The sequence below is a fragment of the Echeneis naucrates genome, chromosome 3, assembly GCF_900963305.1.
Source record: "Echeneis naucrates chromosome 3, fEcheNa1.1, whole genome shotgun sequence".
NCBI classification, from domain to species: domain Eukaryota; kingdom Metazoa; phylum Chordata; class Actinopteri; order Carangiformes; family Echeneidae; genus Echeneis; species Echeneis naucrates.
Window position 1 is genome coordinate 2,027,619 of NC_042513.1, and position 24,604 is coordinate 2,052,222.

At 43.0% G+C, this 24,604-nt stretch overlaps 1 protein-coding gene across 1 annotated transcript in view; it reads left to right on the forward strand.

The window, feature by feature from the left end:
• gse1b (Gse1 coiled-coil protein b) overlaps positions 1-24,604 on the forward strand; it is a 150,954-nt gene that overhangs the window by 33,105 nt on the left and 93,245 nt on the right. The window contains exon 2 of the mRNA XM_029497711.1: positions 12,477-12,609. Within this exon, the coding sequence (XP_029353571.1) occupies positions 12,477-12,609 (133 nt within the window). The remainder of the gene's footprint in view (positions 1-12,476; positions 12,610-24,604) is intronic.

The following is a 24,604-nucleotide window of genomic DNA, read 5'->3' on the forward strand; positions in this document are numbered from 1 at the left end:
TTCCTCACTTCTCTATCTGTCTGTCAAGTAGTCGCTCCTAACATTGCCAGTTATTGCCCTCTTGCCTGGTCCGTGTCCTTCCCTTCCTCTGCTATCTCAATTTCCCCTTCCTATCTTGCTTTTCCACAGCAACAGCAGATGAGATCCCCCCTCACAGAGCCTCCCTTCTCTGCCTCTCTTCATCTTTTCCTCCCTCCCTCTCTCGCTCCATGCATTCATCACTCTTGCCCCTCAGGGCTTTGTTCTGCCTTAATCAGGAGCTTAAGTGTTGCATTTTCACCCAGACAATGCCTGCCATTCAGTCTGGGCATGTGTAAATAGGTGTGCCCTGTTAGTGTGCCAGCGGGCATGCCATTCCAAACCTGGCTGTGGTAGTGGTGATCAGCCATAGCCCCCAGCTACAGGAGGCTCTGCTCCACAAACACACACAGACAAACAGAGACACAAACTAGCAGCAGCAGGAGATGGAAGAGCAGAAACTTACTGAAAGCTGCCTTTGAAGTGCTGCCATACAAGCGCATGGATGGCCAAGGCAACACACACAGCATCGGCACATGGGCACAACACTTTTCTTTAAATGGAGTGCAAGAAGAGGGACTCTTTTCATACTCAGCCATTTGCCTGCTGTCCTTACTTGGCTGTTTCCCTTTCGGTTAGTCTGCCTCTCATTTGTGGTTTTGCCTTTAATTTCTTTGTTGGTGAAAAGCTTTGTATTGTGCTTAGTGGTAAAAATCTAATGGTGACCAGAGGGTTATGTGTGTAGTGGCTGTAGGAGACCAGCAGCCTGTTTCTTGGCCACCTGGCATGCTCTTTCTAGGAGGAACTGTAGGCCTCTGCCCAGCTGGAAGATGCTTGCTGTCAGGCTGCTGTGCCACATGCAGGCAGTCAGCTTCCTCCCAACACCCGGCCATCTGTCTGCATGTGCGACGACTCTTACCTGCATACGGAGACAGGCTGACAAACATACTGCACTTTGGAATGAGAGAACACTGCATACTGTACACACACGAAAGTAAGATACTGTAGGTGCACTTAATACACTGAAGTTCAGGGCTGCGTGTTCATCACGCTTTTGACTGCATTTTCATATCAACTTACAACTTACATAGAGAGAGGAAGCCAGATGGAGAGAGAAGATAAAAGAGAAAAAGGGTGGAAAGGCATGCAAACAAACAGTCGTCAAGCAGCAAGTGACACATGAAAAAAAAAAAAAAGGAGACCACACTCGCCCATGCTATCTTTCCTCCTCAGATGGCCATTTGGGCTTGTTAATCTATCGCCTGGTAACAGAGACAGCCTATCAACAACAGCCACGCCCCTCCGCACATGCTCATAGAGAAGGGCTCATTTGGATCTTTGAAGGGAAAGCGAAACACACTCACCACACTAAAATGCACACATGCACGCATGCGCGCGCACACACACACACACACACACACACACACAAAACTCCCCACAAATCCTGGCCTGTCATTGCTCTCCATTGTTTGGCTGTGGTTGCTTTCTCCTGGTGTGACTGCCAGCAGATGGCTAGCACTGAGCTGTCAGAGTCAGCCTGGGGCCCACACACAGGCGCACACTCACACACACACACACACACCATGCGCATACATGCACATGCACACAGGGAAAACCACTCACTCATACAAAGGATCTTATTGCACACAGAGCATATGCACAGTGTCCACTAAATGGCGCTAGTTTTGGCTCAGTAACAGTCCCCTAGGTTTACTCATACTTCAGTTTGTACATTAAATACAATACACTATTTGTCACACTCTTGTACTGCCTTGCTGTTCTTCCACACACACACACACACGCACAATTGCACAGCCAGCACACCCAGGCTCCTGATAGACTGTGGAGTTGCTCAACTACAGGTGCCCCTCATGACCCTTCTCCCTGTAATGACTGTGTAATCTCATAAAAGGGCTGCCTTACTGCATTAGCATGTGTAAAGGCCATTGTGTTTGTGTCTGTGTGTATGTGTACGTGTGTGCTGCTGCATAAGTAACTGCTCTGAATCTCTCTTATGCCATTCTGTTTTTGTATCTATGTGTGCATTTGTGACTGTGTGTGCGGTGTGCATGGTTGTGTGTTTTACTGTGATTCAGTGTGTGTAGAAGCAGGTGTCACGTCCAGTGGAGTGTGTTGGCACAGTGTAAAAGCAGCTGCTGCCACACAGGGTCACCCGGGGTCGACTGGAGGTGAAAGGTCAGGGTTGGGGTGAGGAGTCGGCTGTAGCTACATGACATTCCTCCACTTGCTAATCATAGCTCTGATGAATGGCTGCAGAATGGCAGCTGGTAGACAGGAGGCTGTGTGTGTGTGTGTGTGTGTCTGTGTGGCAGTGTCAGAGGAAGATACAGGGAGGAGGATGAAGAGAAAAGTCGAGGGGGGGAGAAGGAGGGGGAAGGTCTATACATTGCAACTGATCTCACACACACAGGTTCATAGAAGCTGGCTGGAAAGTATTGACTCCACACTCCTGTGATCCTGAAGGGATTGTACATCAGAGAAGAAAAGCATAATCAATGCAAGCGTTTGTCAATGTCTGAAACTCAACACATATATACATATGCAATGCCCACATGCACCCAAAGGTGCACAGGAATGCATTGTCATCCTCTCTCTATCTGACTCACAGATGGGCGCACACACACACACGCACACACACACACAGTTTGTTGTGTCTGCAGAAAGCTGGGACTAATGACAGGCTTTGCATTGTGTGTGCTCACTCAGCTGCCCCCTGGACACACTTTACCCACCCAGCAGAAAGCAACTCTTTGTGTTTTTCTCTCTCTCCCTCTATCTATGTATCTCTATCTTGTTCTCGCTGTCTCTCCACTTTCTTCACCCTCTGGAGAATAGAGTTGTTTTGCTGTGCTCTGCTGTATATATTACCTACTGTATATATTTTCCTGGGCCCTGACCACAGATATATGAGTGCAGCAGTGTTTTTGGCTGACACCAGCCTTTCACATTTGCCAATAAATGGAGCAATAAAGTCTGTACATAAAAAAAGAGCAAAAACTCAGTTTCTGTGAAACAGCAGGACCAGACCTATAATGGAGAATATCATTGGCTAGCTTACTTACTGACTGACTGATCGTATTTCCACCATTGGTCAGCCTAATGCCACACGACTGAATGCATTTCTCCCATCATCCAATGCTCTGTCCTGACGAATTGATGCAAACAGTTTCAAGAAGGGTTTGTTATTTAGGGTGAAGTCTTAGCAACTTCATGGACAGTTAGTATTTATGAAGATATGATTTTTGTCAGACGGTGTCGTAGTTTTAAAAACAGGTGTGTTCATGGACTGCATTTCAGTCACTATTTCAAACTTGTTCTGTTGTGTTAAAACAGAAACAGAAAAAAATTTCCACTTGACAAGAAAAAAACTGCAAAGACATGCTTGCATCTTTTGTCAGTAATGGAAAAGGCAGCAATTGTCATTCAGATCCGGGTCACATGACAGGTGTTTATCGGCTCAGGCTCCGTTTAGTATTGATGTAAACACAATACCCTGGTGAGCATGCTGAGTTTTGCTCCTTCTCCTGCTGTAATGTTTCTCAGAGCACAAACACACACCTGTCACCTGTCCAGCACTGTGCTGTTAAAGAGGAAACAGTAGCTAAACCGTCTCCTGAAAGCTCTGAAATAACATTTAAAAACACGATTGCTGATTCGAGGCATCTCATGCAGATACTTTCTCAGGAGCACCAACCCTGAGATGAGACATGACAGATGTTTTTATCAGTTTCTTCAGTTTGTAGCTTTCTTTCCCTCCCTGTGTCTGTAAAGGTTTTTTTTTACAGCAGCTCTGCAGACATTTCAGTTTTGCACATTGACCATACATGCTGCACCCACAAAACCCAATCCCACTGGGTTTTATAGGAGTCTTGTTTTATTTACCCACCACCTTTCATGTGTTCTAAATCACTGCAAATAAGACTGAAACACGGTGCCTTTTACGGCTATTTTGGTTGGCATAAAGTTGTGGAAGTAAAATAATAGTAGCAATACTGGAAATGTAATATTTATTGTTTCTCTTTGGCAGCAGTGCGCCTTCCAAGTGTTATGATATTGCTTTTCACTTTAAACTACCCAATTCATCATTTGGGTAGTTTGGTGAGTTGAGAACATTTAGGAAAGAAAGTTCTTTTCAGTACTAGACAGAAATTGATCTGTCTCCTGGACTGACCCCAAATATGTACAGTCATGGACCCCTGGAAGGAAGACATAGAGTCATTAGTGCAAGTTCGCTCACATACACACACTTGTACCTCTGTTGTCTTCTTCCATCCCTCTCTTTGATTTGTTGAACCATTATGAGCATCCTCTCTCTTTCTCCTTTAATATGTTTATCTGATCATCCGTCATCTCCCATCTTTCCTCTGCCTCATATCTAAATGCCATCAAAAGCAGTTGACTGCAGCAGAGATTTCTGTTCATGATGTTTTAGTGATGCCAAGAGGAGGGTTTTTACATCAAACCAAGTGTCTGTCTGCATACAAGCTTTACTTACTACTGATGCATCAGAATGTTTTCAGAAACAGATTGAAAGCATAGAACAGATCATAAACATAACCGTTGAATAATTTTTCATTCATCTTCAACCGCTTATCTGTTTCTGGGTCACAGGGGGCTGCTGGAGCCAATCCCAGTAGGTCAAACTAGACGAGGGTGGGGTCACTATGGACAGGTCACCAGTCCATCACAAGGCCAACACACAGAGACAGAGACGACCAACCACTCACACTTACACTCAGACCTACGGACAATTTAGAGTCACCAGTTAACCCAAACATGATGTCTTTGGACGGTGGGAGGAAACCGAAGTACCCAGTGGAAACCCATGCAGGCAGAATCAAAATAAACTCTATTTTTTATACCAACTGAATCCTTTTTATGGTCATCAACTGAAGGCAATTATTTATCACTGCTGGTCGACCAACATGACTAATAACTATCACTATACCATGATTACTAACGATTAATATATTAAAAGTATTATTTCATGAATATCGTTCTCTGATAGCTCCTAACCTTTTTCATTAGCCCACAAAAAGGAAACTCGATAATGGGCAATCTCTGGTGTATCCCAAATCCTTTCATAGTTAGAAACAAAGCTGCTGTGTTGAGTGTGCGTGTGTGCACACATGTAATTGTTTACGTAACTGAAAAGCAGGCAGTCAAACAGTCTGCTTGTTTTTGCTTTAACAGGAAGTAGGCAAGTGCTATCGATTGGCTTCTTCCTGCTTGGCCCAGCTGTCAAGAGTTGCGAAATGACTTGGGAGGACTCTGAAACTCAGCAGTCATCACCAGCTGTGTGTGTGTGTGTGTGTGTGTGTATGTTTGACTATAGTATACAAGTGATTACCTGCCTACCCACACTTTTTGCATAGAAAACATTGTGTCTGAGTCTGAGTAAGATTGAATGCATTGGTTTATTGGAATTTGAATGCCTAAGGACATACTGCAGAGTTCAAGAAAAAAATATTTTCTTATTTTAATGTGTTCCATCCAGCCAGTTTCGATTCAAGTAATTAATAACTAAATTAAAAGGAATCGTAGTATTTCTTTATGTTCAAACTCCAGCCACAACACAAACCAGTGGTAGGCTTGTGCTGGTCCCAAGCCTGGATAAATTGTGAGGGTTGTGACAAGAAGGGCATCCGGCATAAAAACTGGCCATGCAAGTCACAGAGCAACCAAAAGCAGGGACAAGCCGAAAGAGGAAAGAGAGTAGTATGACTTGATTACTTGAGTGTGAAAAAAGATGAAACAAGACTAAAACACACTAGACATATTTCTATATGTATTTATTGATCTGGGTGCCAGGACTTGCTTGAAGGGGAAAGAGATTGGAGAGTTAGAGCTACAGAGTTAGATATCAATAAAGTATCACAAAGTTTTTGAGTTTGTACCCAAGCATCCTGTTTCTGGGGACAAACAGAGCCAGGACGTAGAAAAATATATATCCTGATACATCATTGAGCTCTATTTTCCTGGAGGATGCATACGTATTACAACCATGAGATCGCTGGCATTTGAAGGACAGGATGATTGTGAACCCCGAGGTCAGATCAGAACACACTATGGCTGGTCTGCTGTCTGCCAATATCATGTGCTGCAGGGAAGTTTGTTTTAGCTTGTGTGCACAACATGTCGGAGTAGTTCAACCTAATTCAAACTGCTGATTCAGTCTGGATCTTAGTAGAAATTATAATGTTTTCTGAGATATTTCTTGGGACAAAAAAGGCAGCTTGCTCAGTATTCATGCCTACCAACACTTCCTGTGATGTTGTTTTACTAGGCTATACCTGATGAGTTTTTGTATTTTAGTTCCAAATGTTTTCTTTTGCAGAGTAAGGCAGGTTGAGCAATATGATGCAACAAGTGAAGTTTTGAAAAATAAATAAAAAAATAAATTAATAAATGTATTTATCTACATATATATATGTGTGTGTGTGTGTGGTCACAGATTTATGTAATCTTCTGTCTCATACAACATCCACACTTGAAATTTAATGTTAGGTAATAAGACATTTGATGTGTGCATCTGCTTCTCTTTGTGTTCACATGCATCTTTTAGTGTATATTGCATTGTTCTGTCTATGCAGCTGCCCCCAGGTCACCCTCAGTATGAGGCATGTTTCTGTCCTTAAGCACTTCACTGACCCAAATCTGACCTGTGTTTGGGCCCTGGGCCTCCTCATGGCTACTGTATGGGCCTGCATGTGTGGGTGCATATGTGTGAGTTCTATTGTGAGTGTGTGGCAGCACAGGGTGGTGGGGTGTAACTTGACCCCCAGGCTTGGATGGGACTGCTGTAGATCGCATCCGGGCACAAAAAGAAAGACATAAGTGCTGCAGGGTGATCAGAGAAGAGGAGGAATCAGAGAGGTCAGGAGAGCTGAAAGAATAAGAGCGAATGTTGGGGTAGAGAAAGACAAAGAGCGAGGGTGAGAGAGACGGGGGGGTGGTGGGGTAATGGACAAATAGTAGTCAGGCTCTTTTTAACTTGGCCTCTGTGGAAGAGAGATGTCAGTCTGTGTCAGTTCGCTCTACTAGACAGCCTGTAGCAGAAGAAAGAGACCTCTCACTCCCTCTCTCACACGTTCTTGCTTTCTTTTCCTCTTGCTCCCTCCCACACCATCTCTATCTACTTTCTTCTTTCATTTTTTTGGTGATAGCTTTTCTGCCTCAGTTGTGAGAAGCAGAGATCCTACAGCTCAGGGGAGAACAGCAAAACTAAGTAAAAGACCAAGCAGTGAACCAGTCATCTCTAAAAGGCAGACAATGTATAGTGCAGGTCTTCTCCTGATCACACTATGGGTGAGTGAGGACGCTGTGGAGGGAGGCATTGAACGCAGACCACACTGCTGGCTCTGCTGTAGCGTTTCCCTCAGTGTTGTGAGAAGGGCAGCACACAACTCTTCAAACACAGAAGGGATCAAATCTTCAAATCCCCTGGAAATGTCAACCACATTTGAGGAAATGTCAGCCGAGTTGAGAACTCATGCAAACACATGTTGGCCTGTGTGTGCGCACACACAGCCACTCGCACTGGAAAGCATGCCAAAAGAGACAACGTGATGTAGCGCAGTCACACCCTGGAGGTGAAATCAGACTGGTCTCCTTAATTTTTCAAACCTCAAAGGAGAATCACTGTACGCCTCTGAAGATATTTACAGTGTTCAAGCTATAATCCATGGTATTTTCACTTGAATAAACGTCTACTGTGCAATGTTCACCACAACATGATGTAAAACGGTATTGACTCAACTAGTTATGACAGTGAAGTGAAGGAAGGGCAACAGCGGAAACTGAAAAATAATGTATAGTTCAAGGTTTTTTCAAAAGTTGCACTCAGCCTTAATTTACTCTCAGTCTGATTGTGTTACGAGTTTCAACTGGTGGAACTACACTAACAAATGATTTTTTTCACCTCTGGAGATATGAGGGAAGGAGCAAAGGAGCAAACCGCCATCTTCCTCATCATTCTTGGTCTATTTATTACAAAGTTATACAAAGTTATAAAAATCACAACCACAACAATAAACATTTCCCTTATGTAAAATGTCTCAGTTATTGTACATTTGCTAGACACAATACAGTTATCTCTGCTCTCTGGCTATCATCGGCTTCACATACCCACATTCACAGAGATAATACAAAAATATACAGTACCAAAAATAAATATTATTCTTTTAGCTGTAAACTGATATACCATCATATCATGTGAATACAATAATGTAAATAATATACCTAACATAATGTACTAACATAAATAATCAACCCTTTTAGGCATATATTTCCACCATCATGTTAATGTAATACTGTAAATAATAAATCTTACTTATTTTTCTTTCTTTAAATTAATACCCAAATAACTTGAAATCATAATACACAGGGAAAAAAATGTTTAAGTCATGTACAGACTATGCACATCACTATTTATTCATAAATTTAGAAAACTCTTTAAATCATGGAAAATAAACCTCTCAACTTCTTTATAAAGAGTTGCTCAATTTCTTTTAAACATGTCAGAATACTACGAAAACACGCCACAGAGGGAGGACACAAACACACAGAATTACACCGACACAGCTTCCCGCTGTGAACATGGCGTTAGCTCATGCTAATTGGCCGCTAACGCCATTGTTTACCAAATCATACTTCGCAGTTATAACAGCGGCTTTTTTGCTGGACTGTACACATCAAAAATTACACAACACCACTGTATATTCAAGGAGGGAACAGTTTTGGGTTTGACTGTGTACCAACCTGGAAAACAGAATTATAAGATGCGAGGGAAGGAGCAAACCGCCATCTTCCTCATCCGATTCTCACTCTGAGAGAAGGAGGGGTTAGGCTCCTCCCACTACAGTTATTGCACAGACACAACCAACACTACTTTTCTATTCTCCCTTCCTGTCCTCCTTACTTAATAGTGTTTTACAAAAGACCATATTGAGTTTTAACAATGACATTAATTAACTGGCGTGTCAAATGAAACACGAATTTAAATGATAGGGTTAGACCAAAAATATTTAAAGTAAATGTTTTGTTTTAATCACATGACAGTGTATCACAGTTGGGGAGGAATACTTTAAGGAGTTATAAAATTTATTCAAACTCCTTAATTCCTTCCCTGCCTCCTGTGACTTGGAACACTTTGTGATAACACAATGAATGTAATGTCTAAACTATATGACGATCCCTACTTGCCTCATGTGATCTCATCTTTAGCCACTGACATCATGTCCTTATGTCCTTATGGATTTCTCTTCATCTCCACTGACTAACATATTGACATTCTCAAGTGTATTTCCTGTCTAGACTGTCCACGGTGTTTATGGATGGCCCTGCACCCTGGTGACACATGCACATACACAAGTGAGGCCACCTCTTCTGCTTATTGATGTATTCTTTTGCTTTGACTCTGTTGCATCTGGCCGGTGTGCACAGATGTTATGCAGGGCTCAAGTATCGATGGGCATAGCTGTGATGAAAGAGGTTTCCCCTGGGGAGCTTAGATTTAGGTCACGCAGTGTGTGTGTGTGTGTGTGAAAGAGAGAGTAAGGAAAGAAAAAAAGAGAGTAATTGTTAAAGGGGTCTTGCATGAGTGTATCCGCTCATCACTCACTCTGTGTCACCACTAGGAAGCTACACTGAGCCCAGAGCATGGTGTATGCACTGTGTCAGCACTGCTTCAAAAGGTTGACAAGTGAGACGTGGGCTGAGACAGGCAGATGACTAGAAAGGTTGTGACTGTTTTGACTGGCAAGCCTCTCTCTCTCATGGGCACTCAGACTTTTCCTCGTGCAAGCCTGCAGGCGCTCCAGCCTCTCTGTTTATCTACACCTTCCTCTCATGGTCTGCTCTGTGCTGCTAATGTCTTCTGATCCTTTGAGGGCGCCGAGTACTCTGCACTGCTGCGTGATCTCGGCTGACAGGCTTTCTCTATGCCCCGCAACATCATCCGTTACCAACTTCCCCCTTACCGATTAGAGATGATGATGCTGAACTGCGGAATTAACCTCAATTAGTCCTACCTCTGTAGATCTTTCTCATTTCACTTCCTGACTCCTGTGGTCTATTTAACATGTCCATTTTATATTCTTGCTCCACTCACAGTGTGTATATCAACATGATAATGAATATAAATGGGGACACAGAACCCGATGTAAAAACGTTCTAATGCTTTGCCATATTGCCAATAATGCCATCATCCAGATGTATATGGGACAAACAAAAAACAAAGAAAGTGGAATCTGAAAACAATCCAGGTACAGGTGATACATTTTCTACAAAACAATTTTGCAGCTGAAGTTTAGTCATCTAGAAATATAATTTATGGGAGTTTTCTATTTCTCCCTAATGCTTTGCATTCTACCTTTCATGACACATCAACCACAATTAACTCGTTGGCAACCCTTGTTGTAGACTCCTATTTATGTTATCTCTTGAATGCTTGCACCCACAATAATACTCTACTGAGCAATAATATTTGTGAAGTAATCACACCTCTTCCCAATTAAATTAGTCATTTGAGAGCAATGATGGCAACAGCTATATTTATGCCATCAAATCTTGGCTTCCAGCTTGTTCTTTAAGACCAATATGTCAAGTGTTACACTGCCATCTGCCTCAGTGGCTGAGAGAGAAGTAATTATATCTCAGTAATTAAATTTTGCCTTGCCTTGACCTGGCCAAGAAGTTAAAACACTGCTTTGTTCTTTGTACTTTTAAAAATGTGTGAAATTCATATAGAAGCCCCTTACATGCACACTTTATTTTAAGAAGAGAGGAAGGAAGAAAAAGGATGGACAGTTGAAGCAAGAGGCAGGAAATGTTAGGAAATGTGTAGATCTTGTGCAGAAGTGTTTTCTGGAGTGGATGGAATCTGCAGGCTCAGACATGAGTATTTATGCAGGGTTTTTATTTACACCTGAAATGTTAAGGGCAACAACTGGTGTGGCACACCCAACACACCTGATGAGGTGGATAAGATAAGTAGGGACACAAAGCAAAGAACAAACCTGTGTGGTCTCTGTCAGCACACACGCAACCGCAACTGCTCTTCGGTTTCCTTGCCAACGGCATTTTCAGGAACATGATGAAGAAGAGCAGCAGCAGGAGACACTCTCAACATCACAACCACACACGTATGCACACACACACACACACACACACACACATGCATGAGAATCCCAATACTTGCGTCGCTACCGATGGAGGGTGGGAGAGGTGACTGATTAGCCTGAACAAAAGGAGGTGGTTTTTTTTTCTTTTTTTGAGTGGAGTCTGTTTAAATTGTCTTTAACTGCTGCTCTGGCAGAGGCAGCTGCCTGGGCTGGAAGACAGGCCAGGTGGGCAGGTCAAAGAGAGGCAGTTGAAACAGCAGTTGAAATTGCACTGACCTATATGTAAATCCCCCAGCCCAGCAGGTGGATTTACATATAGGCCAACAGCCAAAACACTTGTCGGTTTTTGTGTCATGGTTACTCTTGTTTTATTCAGCTCAGTCTATGACTGTAGGAGGAAGTATTCATGCACCTTGATGCATATGTGTATGAATGTAAGGACACAGAAACACAGTCCCCCCCCCCCCCAAAAAAAAAAAAGAAAGAAAACAAAACAAAAACACAAACTACACCCCCCTGGCTCCTCATGAGAAGGCATTATGAATGTGTGTGTTTTATTTTTAGCTGTGTGTGTTTAGGAGGGGTAGTGGAGTCTTGTCAGTCTTCAGGGCCCTCCTGCTCTGTCACACTGTGTCTCTGTCTCCAGCTGAGAGCTATGTATATTTCATAAGCCCAGGGTGCCTTTTTGTCTTAAGATGTGCTGCACCTCCCGTGCCTGTCTCTCTGCTACTCGTTGATGGAGGGAACCATCAGAGTCTCTTTTAAACTCTCCCCACTGCTCTCTCTCTCCTCGCTGACAGCCACCCTCTGCTTCTCCCTTTTCTTTTCATGGTCAGCTCGTTTCTCTCCTGAAGCCTCATCCCTCTTTCCTCTTTCAGCTGTGGAGGGGAGTGGAGCACAGTTCACCCAAGCAGACTTGGGCTGTCAGTAGAAGTCTTTTTCCCTCTCCGTTTCTCTCCCTCTTTGATTCTGTCTGTCTGTCTGTTTTCTGGCTCTGTCACTTCAGGGAAGGGACACTGCTTCACCCAGCACTGCATCCCCTTCAGTTGATGTCTTTTTATAGCAAAAATTCAAGAACTGTGACAGCAGCTAAAAATGGCATCAACAATGAGTTTCATTTACAATGAGTCTATTTTCGTTGTGTAGAGTTTATCTGACTTATGTTGAACACATAGACACATTCCTAATCACTGAAGTCACTTATTGATTCAGTGGTAATTTATGAACTCTGACTGTTCCCCGCAAATGGAGGTTTATTTCTTGTTTATCAGCCATTAATGTCTTTTTATGTGTCTTTATATATGTATGTTTTAGGGTTGTGCTGTGAGTGAGGGTGAAGCTGGAAGCAGAAAAGAGGTGGACTCCCTCCCAGCAGGAGACCACACTCCTCCTCGCCCAGTGCCCTTGGAGCCACAGAAAGCTGACCAAGCTGACCGCCCACTTCCCAGTGCGTATTGCCCTCCTTAATGCAATTTAGTTATTTTTTTTTTATTTCTTTTTCACAGTCTTCCCTTTTTTCTTACTTTCTCTTGATTTGCTGTTTTTCTGCATTTCACTTGAAATCACGGATGTTGGTACAGATTCATAAAATGTAATTCTCTTGCAATTCCCCATTTTCAAACAGTATTATTTGATATCTGCTTTATACTAGATTTCTTGATCTTGTCACTCTGTATGGACACAGCTGTGCGAGAGCCTCTCATTAAAAATTTATAGTAGCAATGGTTTTGATTTAGCCTTCATCATTTAACTTGTAAGAGGGCAGCACGGCGGCATAATGGTTAGCGCTGTTGCCCCACAATAAGTTGGTGTCGGGTTCAGTTCCTGGCCCTGGGGCCTTTCAGTGTGGTGTTTGCATGTTCTCCCCGTGCCTGCATGGGGTTCCACCAGGTACTCCGGTTTCCTCCCACTGTCCAAAGACATCATGTTTGGATTAATTGGTGACTCTAAATTGTCTGTAAGTGTGAGTGTGAGTGGTTGTTCGTCTCTGTGTGATGGACTGGTGACCGGTCCAAGGTGACCACGCCCTCACCCAGTGTGAGCTGAGATTGGCTCCTAAACCCCCGTGACCTTGAAACAGTGTTTGAAGATGAAATAATTAATTAATTAAACTAGTAGAGTGAAATATACATTATGAATATACACTTACAGAGCATCTTATCTTTCATGTACGAAACAGTTGTTCTCTTGACCATGAAGGGAGCAACACAGGAAGTAGTTACACCCCTCACATTCACAAGGCAGTTTGATCACTGTGTTTGAAGAGTGTGAAAATCTCCTTTTGAAATGTTCTTTTCTGACTTCTTCAATTGTTTCCATCACCATTTTATTGGATATATGTATAGCTACCTGCAATACTTTCCTCCCTCTGACCCAGACTAAATAAAGTCTTCCATTCATCTTTGATGGCATTACAACATTCAACCTATCCATGCTTCTCTGTAAATGAAAGGAATTATCATCATTTCCCTACAGTTTGTTTTGCGAATGTGCAGGGTATTTGATCTCTTAGCCCCACTTTGAATGTATTGTTGAATAGCAACTGCTCTTCATCGTCTAACAAAGAAACCCATATCTCACCCTGTTTCTGTTTTCTTTTAGAGAAAGTGTTTATATGTTTCAGGTGTTTGTAGATTCCATGATGAAGGAGGCATGGAAAGAAAAAATAAGTGCTGTGTGTGTGTGTGTTTTGTGTATGCCTCGGGGGGATCCATCACTGTGGTGGGTTTTGGAGCTCAGTGCGTTTATGTGGAAAGTGCTGCTGTCTCCTCTTATCAGTGTAACCGGACTGGCTTTTGACTCAGCATCTATTCCCTCTTTTTTTTTCCTTATTTTTTATTTTTTATTTTTTGTACACAAACATTCACACTACTCAGTAGTTTTGTAAATCAAATTGTCTCCACTTCCTGCATTTTTTTCCATGTTTTTTCTCTCTCTTCATGGCTCTGTCTGCTGTCGCTCCACTTCACAACTTCCTCTCATACAGGCTTCTTTTTCTCTGAGGCTATTTCTGTGTAGCCGTGAGGGCTCTCCCTGTCATTTACCAAGAACTCATCTCAAACTCTTCGAACCGAACCGACACACACACACACACACACACACACAGGCGTACACAGAGTCACATTTGCTTAACCACAACACACTCAGGTTAAACAGTCATGACAAAGAAGACCACCACACACCCACAGAAATACACACACAAATGCAGAAGACTGAATGTTCCTCTCAGTGGTCTAGTGTGGGTAAAAACAAAGTTTTCATGAGTTATTCAAGTGTTCTCCATCACGTGTTGCACTGTGGCTCACACTGATGTGACATGGTTAATTTCTTCCGCTCAGGCAGGAAACGTGACACAAAACACGCTTGTGGTGTTCTCATAGAGAAAAGTGGTGCACAATCACTCTTGAGACTAACGTACTTAAATGATTAAACTGGTCCCTATGTAACAGCTCAAGTGAGGCTAGAGGGACAGGCTGATGAGACAGTTGCAGTTGGACACTCCTGCTGTCCACTGCATCTAGCTCTCTGGAGGGTTTTAATCATGAATATTTAATGATTTCATAGTTATGGCTCTATTTTAAATGTTTTCTTTGAACAGTGCAGGTGAAAATTAAAATGGAGTGGTAAAGGAATGAAATGTGTATAATTTAAAAATAGATACCGATCATAAAAAATAGAGAAAAGACACAACCAGTTCTCATTTAAAATTCTTAAGCATCTATCAGACAGGAGTCAGACCATGATATCGGAGCTGACCCAAGAAAACATTAACCAAAAGCTTGACACACATCAGTTGTCGCTCAGTCTCAAAATAACCACAGCATCAATACATCATTATTAGTGTTGATGTACAAAGGTGGGAGGGACAGACAATGCTAACATAAAAGGCAAAATGTATGGTAAGGAAATTTGTGCCGTTTTGCTCATGTTTGTCTGCGCTGCTATAGCATCTGTCACTCTTTTGTCTTGCCTTGGAGTTGTATTTATTTTGTCCCCTTTCACTGTATCTTTACAGTCCTCTGTCCTTGATATTATAAATACGAGACAATCTATATTTATATATTTGTGTGCACCTCTATGTATGTATTGTATGTTTTTGGCACAGAGCAAGATGATTGTCATGAGAAAATTTGTGAGTGCGTTCTGATGGCAATGACACAGCTGGACTTGGCAGACTTGGCAGTCTTGTGTGCTTGGCTGCTGGCCAGTTCAATACAATTGCAATTACCCACCGTGGGAGCATGGAGCACCATTGAAGATGGGGTGTGGGTGCCGGCTGGGGCACAGAAGGACAGTAATTCCAAATATCTGGCAATAAGCATTTGTCCAGTAGGAGGATCAATGTCTTAGCTGTTGCCTTTGCTGCTGTGGTTAACATTTCCCATTAACAGACTTGCATGTGGACTTGCTGGGGAACCCAGCAGTCATGTTCAGCCCACAAATAGCAATCATACCCTGAGAGCACATATACTGGACACACACACATTAAAGAGGAGCTCCCTATCAAAGAAAGAGTGATTACAGGTGCCCATTCCTGTATCTCTTATACAGAGAACTGACCACCAGGTGGGGATTAGAGAGGGGAGGATCAGGAAGAATACAGCTGAAGGTTGACAGGTAGTCTGCTGTGATGTGGAGGAAAGGTATGGTGAAAGGGGGAGACTGAATGGAGAGGCAACAGCCGATGTCTTTTGGCAAAAGAGAGATTGGAGAGTGACAGAGGAGGTATGGAGAGGAATGCCACTGCTTGCTGCCCCTCCTCCCTTCCCTCTCTATTCTTCTTTTCTTTTGTCACCCTCAGTAGGGAGGGCAGGAGGGTGGGCTCGCTTTGAATGACAGGGACAAGCTTGCCACTAGTCCCATGAAGCACAGCAGATGGAAGTCTCTGCGTTTGTGTGTGTGTGTGTGTGTGTGTCATTAAAATGCCACTGGAGATCAGGGTATACCGGGTCTCTTTGCGGCACCATGTCTGGCAAAAAGCCAACTCGCTGCCCTCTTTTTCTAGCCCGGCAGAAGGCACGTTGAGGTGTGTTTGAGTGTGTGTAAAGTGAGCGAAAGCAGTCTCAACAAACAGATATTAATTGACAGTGTTCCCATCGTCTCTTCCATTACATCTTTTCTTCAGGGGGCAAATTAGTTGGATGGCCTGTGTGGCTGTTTTTTCATCCATTTATTTGAGTAATTCAGTAATATAATGATCACAGGATTTTTGAGAAACAGAGCTCTGTTCTGCTGTGTGGCGCCAGTCCTGACGGGCATGAAGAAATCAGTCAGGAGACAGTGGGTTTGGCACTGTGCCACACTTATTAGCTACTCACAGGGTGGGCATAGGGTTATGCCCCGACTCAATCACTCACTTTGTTTGCATTTGCGTGGTTAATGTGTTTGTTTGTGTGCCTGTGTGTTTGTGTGTCTACCATTTGAGTCATGATTCTCCTCTGGTCACACTGACCTTATTGTGGAGTCACTCCTGGTTGATTTGTACCCTTTCCAACACATTCCTCTCCCTGAAAGACTGAGAAACAAGCCGTAACCCCACCCACCCATACGAACCCCCCCCCCCCCCCCCCCCCCCCCCCCCCCCCCCTCCCCACCTCCACCCTCTCTCTCCCTCTCTCTCTCTTCTCTTCTTTCCTGATGGGTATGAATCAGTGACTGTGGCTTTCCATCCACAGCCTGGGAGCCAGAAAGTGTAGACTTGGGGAGAGACCTATAGATTCACAGCCAGTGGAGCACATTGTTGCTTGGCCTTAGCTCATCAACAGATATATCAGCAGGTTGGAGCAGAAATAGTTGTCACTACTCAGGAAGTAAAAAACTTCTCTTCATTTCATCCCCTTAATTGTTTCCTTCTTGTGGATTGTGCAAATTGCACTAAATGATGACAGCAAATGACTAAGAGCGAATATTTAGCTGGCTCACACAGTAAGACCACACATATATATACATATCTATATTTATAGCTATGTATGTGTGTGTTCATTTAACTATAGCATCTTACAGCAAAGAATTCCCTTTGTTCACTTGGTGTAGCCATATTTAGGCAACCTGCTCTGAGGTTAAGGATCAATGTAGGGCAATAAGGTCAGGTTACATATATGATCCCACAATTAGCCCTTGAAAAGAGGACCACTTTGAAAGAAACCAGCAGACTCTGACCTTTGACCTGCCATTCACCAGGAAGCAGGTGTTCATGCAGGATTAATCCTCTCTGTCTGCAGACTTCGAACAGACTCCAAGCTGTGCCATGTATGTGTTTCTCTTTCGATTTCCAGAGATAAAAAAAAGCATACTTAAGCAAATGCAACTGTTTTATTGTTGTTATGTTAACAGTGTTAATAGTGTTAATTTCTGTCCTTTTTATTTTCCTTGTGATCTTGTCTTTACTTCCCTTTATTTATATCATATATTACTTCTCTCCTCCATTCTCCTACCCAACAACTTCAGTCATTGTATCCTCCCACGGAGACACGTTGTCTCCACCTCCACCCTCTCTTATGCCTTGCACTTCAATCCTACTTTTTGTCCCTCCCTCTTAAACTGCCCTCCACTGTCAGGTGACTTGGCTGAGACTAAGTGCTACTCGCTGTCACGCTGCAGGTGAGACTGTAGTAAAGCATATCAGTGGGAGGCATGAGTCATGCTGTCACATACTTTTTAACCCCCTCCCTTGGACCACCCTATCCTCAACCCCCCCCCCCCCCCCATGCCATTGTCTTCCAAGATCCTATGCTTTTATTTGTCCTCCTATTCCTATGCTTTTTCTTCCCCATTTCAACTTGCTCTTACCCAAAACCGTACTCCTTGACCTACTGTATCTCTTGTCTCTCTCCCTCTCTTTGGTTTCCTTGCCAACGGCACTTTCAAGAACATGATGAAGACGCGCAGCAACAGGAGACACAACATCACAACCACACACACACACACACAGGCTCGTTCACAATCCATGTAAATGACTCCAGGTGAGGTTGTATTGTTTGCCCAGCTGCTCCTGCTAAACAACTTCTCCTGTTCCATAGTAAACCAACAGGCTGCCTTCCTCTGCACGAAACAATTCTCTGTTCCCTCTTGTCTTTTTATGTGCTTGCATATTTATGTACGTGTCTTTTACTGAAAATAAGGCTATGTGAATATTGAAGTTTCTATACTATGTGCATGCATGTTTTACAAGCTTATTTGTATATATGTGTGTGTGTGTGTGTGTGTGTGTGGCTACAAATAGAAATGCATTGCACATAGTAGCTTACTGGTTCTAGCCACAGGATGGCCACACTGAGCTCCCTTTATAAAGGAATCCTTTACGCCACCGTTCATTCACAGGCACACTCGCACACATGCACACACACGCACAACCCTCTTAGTCTGAGTTTGCGCAGGCTTGTGTAAGGTGACAGAGTGCAGTGAATAATTTAACCCTGAGCATGTTAATGGCTGACAGTGAACATGGCCTCTCTACTCTGCTGTTGGCCCATCACTAGTACATTCTGTTTCACTCTCACTCTCACTCTTTCTTCCTCTTCTTTGTGTCCTTTTTACCTGCACTGTTTCTACTTATATTTTGCTTGTGACTGCATCTCAATGGCCTAACCCTAACCCAAACCCTTTTTTAAAATCATAGCTGTGTTGTCATATCACCAAAAATGAATATAACCACATATTTTTAGAATAAAAAAATTATTACAAATATGAATTCAATATAAAATGATCGATTTCCATTTACCTAAATGAATTCTAAAACAATCTTTTTTGCCATTCAACAACATTTTCCTGTTCTCATGTTTTCTTCTATTTTTTTTTGCTTCCTCTGTGGGCCTTCTTTTCCGTTTTCTGTTTCCCATTTCTTTCTGGCTTCACTCTCTGCATAAGATATTGAGCAGAAAGACAGGAAATGTGTATGTGTGTCTGTGGGTATGGGTGTGTGTGTTTAAGTCCGATCAAGCTCTATTAATGTTGTGATTGTCCCAGTGGGCTTCAGTTCTCTGTGTGTGACGTGGGTGAAGAATAATATGGCTCTAACGCTAATTCAATCACATACACTAAACAAATTATAGCTCCATCCCTCGCTCTTCATTTCCCCCGTTTTCAATTCAACCATGAAGATGTTCCATGTGGTGTGCGTGGTTTCCAGCTTGTATACCCTTTGTGTGTCTCGCTCCATTTTTCTGTCTGATATGATCAGGGTAGTTGGGCAGTTGGAGCCATGAGGCCTGGCGTAGCAGCCCACAGCAGCACTGAGGTCTGGCCAGGCTCACACAGACTGAAGGGGGATTGGCTGTGATGTGTCCAGGGTGAGACAATCCATAGTTGGGACTCCCTACTAGCCTCTCTGGCTCCAGCCTGGCTGATAGAGTCCAGCTGGGTGTGGAGAGGAAGTGCTCCATCCATCTCTTGGCCTCCTTTCTCCTGTCTTCTCTTCAACATCTGTCTGTCAGATCAAAGTGCTCATCTTCTCATTTCTACATTCCTTCATACCTATGCAGTTTTTTTTTTACCATTTCTTGTTAGCTGTATTTTATCCGTTTGTTATTCAATCTTTCTGCCCCACCTCCACCTCCATCTTACACGCTCCTGCTGCTTTTTTCTTTCACTCCACAGCACATCATATATACTCTTCAACTTCCTACACCAGCATTCTATCTCTCTCTCTCTCTCTCACACAAACACATCCAGAACCCTTGAAGTGGGTTCATGATTGAGACGTACTGTTAATTAGCCGGCAGTGGTTGTTGTAGCAATGCAATGGTAGGGTATAATTAATTAGGTGGCATGTGCACAGTGGGAGAAAAAGAGGGAGGGAAATGATGGAGTGATAGAGAAATACCAGCTATCATTCCTCCTTTTATCCTCTGAGCTCAGATGACTTCTCCATATGAGAAAAAATGAGATGCTCCCAGCCAGGGAAGAAAGCATTTTATCCTTTACATGTTCTCTCTGCCTCTCCTCTGCTTGTCATTCTGTCACTGCCTTGGTCTCTTTTCATCTGCCTATCACATCCAGGCTATTGCTGGTAGGGTGCCAGTGAGTTGGAGTCACCAGACATAGATCTCCCACAGTAAAACAAGCACAGCCTCTGGGACATATCCGGACTAATGCATGCGGTGCCGATGACCAACATCACACTGCAGAGGACTTGTACTTGTTTAGAAATATCCTGTTGTAAGGGCTCCATCTTAACTATACATCTGAGGGTTTTGTTTATGAGGCAAAAAAGAGAGCTGGGGGACAAGGATAGAAAATATGCAAGGGGGCAGGGTTAGGGTTAACACTGAAATCTATTGATCCTCTCTTCATTTCAATTCTAAAGCATCTCAATATGTATATATGTGTGTGTGTGTGTGTGTGTGTGTGTGTGTGTGTGTGTGTGTTTGTGTGTGTGTGTGCACGCGTGCGTGTGTGCGCAAATAAATGTATCTACACCTTCATATGTACATGTCAAAGGCCTAACCATAGTGCAATATATCTGTTTGCAGGAACCACAGGAAATCTCAACTGGTGTCAAACTGTCAGCTTTAACTGCTTCATGAACATTTAGACGTAGACAATGGCCTGAACTCCTCCTGCGTAACACACACACACACACTTTTTAGCCAATTGCCACCACCAATTCATATCCAACTTAAACATTCAAGCACAAACTCCTTCCTTTGAATTGTAAACTGATAGTTTAATACATGCCCAGTCTGTTGTCTCCTGTATTGCTGAAACTGTCTTATGTGACAGGTTTATGAACAGTTTGACAATGTCAGCAGAGATAGATAGCTATTTACAGCCTGGTGTTAGACACTTTGGACACTGGCAGTTAACATAAATCCCCTGGTGGGTTCAGCCATTGGATAATACACATTGGTGCTCCATCATAAATCACCAAATACACAAACTCAGCTGGTGATCACACAGTCCTTTTTAATAATCTTGTTAATGCCACTGTTGAAACACACATATACCTCACGCACAAACTTCACACACATGCTGTACATCTGTATTGCCGTTATTTACGGGCTGCTGCCATCACATTAACGACCGCCACTTGCTTTTCCTCCATCCCTTCCCCACCATCTCTTGCCCCTGTCAACTATCATTTAGTTTTACGAGGTGTCCTAAAAGAAGCCCAATGTGTGCACCCCTCCCTCCTCACCCTTGTGACAGACATATTGATATCCTTCATAAGTCAGACGTACCTTTTTCTGTTACTGAGGAGAAATTGATGATAGAAAGGTTTGACTGGAGTTGGAAGTGAGTTCGAAGAGCTTAGCCATGTATGTATTGAACTCTGTTTTTGTGTGAAAATGGGCTTCTACAAGTGTGCAGTGCATGCAAACAGACTTATTAGGGAAGGGGAGGAACTGGTTTGGCAAGAATACAAGTTAAGCAAAGGAAAAGATTGATAATCTAGAAAAAAGTGAGAGAGGGTGACAGAGATGTGGAGAGATAGGGAGGAGAGAAGAGGCAGCTCTGTTTCCTTCTTTATGAGTTTTCCCTCTGTGTGTGATACAGTTGCTATAAACAAGAGGTCAGCTGAAAAGTGTCTGTTTATAAGGTCCATCTCTCAGAGTGAGAGTATCGTAAAATCCTAATCAGGCTGCTGCGCTTTGTGAGTCCTCTCTGTGTCTGTTTGTCTTTGCATGTGCAACTGTGTTATCCAACAGAGCCATTAGCAACCATCTGTCTCATACTCCAACAGGAGAACCAAAGCTGAACTCTTTGCATTGTTTATTGTTGTGTGTGAGTTAGGCAGTGTTGGAAGTGTTTGTTTGTGTGTATGTGATACCAGAGTGTATCAGTATAACCTGTCTCTCCTGGTGAGAAGTAACAACAACATAGTTATACTTAGAGTTTCTACTATCACAAGACGCCTGGTCATCGTTCACCACAGAGCTTATGCTTACATCACTATGCTTTGTTTTGATTTTTGTGCAAACCGTATTAGTATTCAGTGGGTGTAGCTACTACGAGTGATTAGTTTAATCTCACATGAAGAGATACTAAGTCACCTTCACCATGTGGTTAGTCCAGGGGTGAGTCACGCTAACTGGCTCAGTACACAGAATTTTGTTTCTTCAGATGTAGCTAAACAGTGTGATTAGTAAACTTGTCTCCTGTGTTGATTTTATTTTTTCAATACTTGTTTTCGTGCATGTGTGTCTGTGTGCTCTGGCAGGTTGTTTTTTTTTTTCTTTTTTGCTATTCTACTGGGATAAAAAAGGGTTGTTTGATTAATTAATGCATTTAGACATGAATGTAAATGATCAAAGGAGCATATTTGCATTCAGCATTTAATTATTCATGAGCTGTGAATGCTCATGAATTAGGACACCTGTGAGGCCCATCTCCTCTCAAGCTCAGTCACTCACTCACATTCACACATGCTCACACTGACACACACAGAAGCACATCCTGGGATGTGACCCAGTGTGTTTAACCAGGCCTGCTCATCACCCCTGTCTGTGTGCACTGTTGTGCACTGGGATGCAGGTCACTGCAGGTTCATATTGGTATTATTAGGTTATGTTGCCGCTCAGGCTGAGATTCAAACGTTCTGATTAGGTTACCACGTAGCACTAAAGCTCAGACTGTCACCCTGACTGTATGATTCATCTCCATGGAGACAAGAGAAAAGCTCTGATCTAATTACCCATACTGCTGCCATTTCAGACTTGAGCAGAGGGCTGGGTGGCAGGAAGAAGGTGAGAGAAACTAGAGTTGAAGAGACAGGGGGTGGCGCAAAGATATAAAATAATTGATAGTGGAGGCAGAGGAGGTGTAAAGGAAATATCAAGAGCTAATGTTCACAATAGAGAGTTTGATAAAAGTAAGTATTATTTTTCCTCTATCTTCCTTTTCCTCCCCATTTCTCTGCTCATCATCAGCAGCATCCAACTGCTGCACAAACGGGCCCTTGTTGCCATGGATATGAGCAATGGCTCTCCCGTTCTGCTCGATGGGCTCAGTGATAAATGGCGGGATAAGGAGGAAGTTAATAATTTATCCTGGGGAGGGATTGACTGTTCTGGGAAGCGTTACCTAGCATAATGGGTTAAGTGCGGCGATTGCTGCATACCAAGCAATAGACTAACAGGAGGTGATATATAAAAAATGAATAAAGGCTGAGAGAAGCCTGCTAGGAAGGAATTGTCAAGGGACCATGTTATTTTCTGTGTGTGTGTGTGTGTGTGTGTGTGAAGGTGTGTTGGTGGGGTGGGGGCGGGTGTGGTGGTGGTGGTGGTGGGGGTGTTGTCATTTCTTGAATTTAGAGGATTTTCAGGTAAAGAACAGTTGAAACTTCTAGGGTTAGGGCCAGAAATGAAAACAGTTCAGTATGCTTTGTGCTTTGAATTCTGACAGCAGCGGTGACGGATGAAGCTGCGGTAAAACAAAAGTGGAGGGCCTAGCTGCATATACTGTGCTGTCATCATCAATGACTCATTGACACTTGTATATAAGACGATAGAAATGCATGCACAGACCTTTCTATCCCTCATCTTATGTGTGTGTATGTTGTTTATTTTTTTTTGTTTTTGTTTTTTTTTTTACATTTTCTCTTGAAAGAGAATGACTGCTCTATTTTTACAATGTAAACAGGAGATAGAGGACATAGGATAGGCCTGAACCTGCTGGATCATCACCATAGCACCTCCTAAATATCGTAGCAATTTATGAGCAGCTACACTTTATGCCACTTCAATTCCCATCCTTCCTACTTACGCTTTCCACCTTTCTATTGCTCCCTCTCGAGCCCTGCAATCTCCCTGATCTTGTAGTTGGAGGTTGATGGCGCATTTACAGGGTCATGCAGGGGTCACTGTGTTGTGTTAATCCAAGAGAATTTATGAGAATACCTTGATTTCATTGTTGTCATGTCATAGGCAGAGGCTCAAGCTACTTAGCATGATCCTCTCTTGGTGAAGCTATAGCCTGTTTTCTGTGGTGGACCTGGAGTCTATTGTGTTGGACACTGCTGTGTGCTGGAGTGGATTTGGAGCATAAGAGACTTGTGTTAAAACATAGCAGAGCCTCCCATCTTTTCGTTGTATTGCCTCCCACTGATTATTTGATGGGTTTTCCGATACTCACATCTGGTTTGAGTATTTTGTGTCTATTCCACTCTCCTTATTTGTGTGTGTGAGTGTTTTTGTGTGTGAGCTTGTATTATCACGTGTATACACAGTGGAATACATGATTTTTGGTTTCTTTTCATTTTTTCGCCATTTTGTTTTGAATGTCTGTTTTCCAAGAGCCTTTTTTCTCTGCCTCCTTGTGGCTGATAAGTGATACAGATAACTGTGATGGATAATACCGCCTTACTCATACACAGGCAAATATCCACACATGCACGCTCACTCTGATTCGGCCAAACAGCTCCAGTTTCTTTGGGTGTGTGTACGCACGCACAATTTATTCTCCTGAAAAATAGCGTGTGTTCTCAGTGAGCTGTACTCAAAACA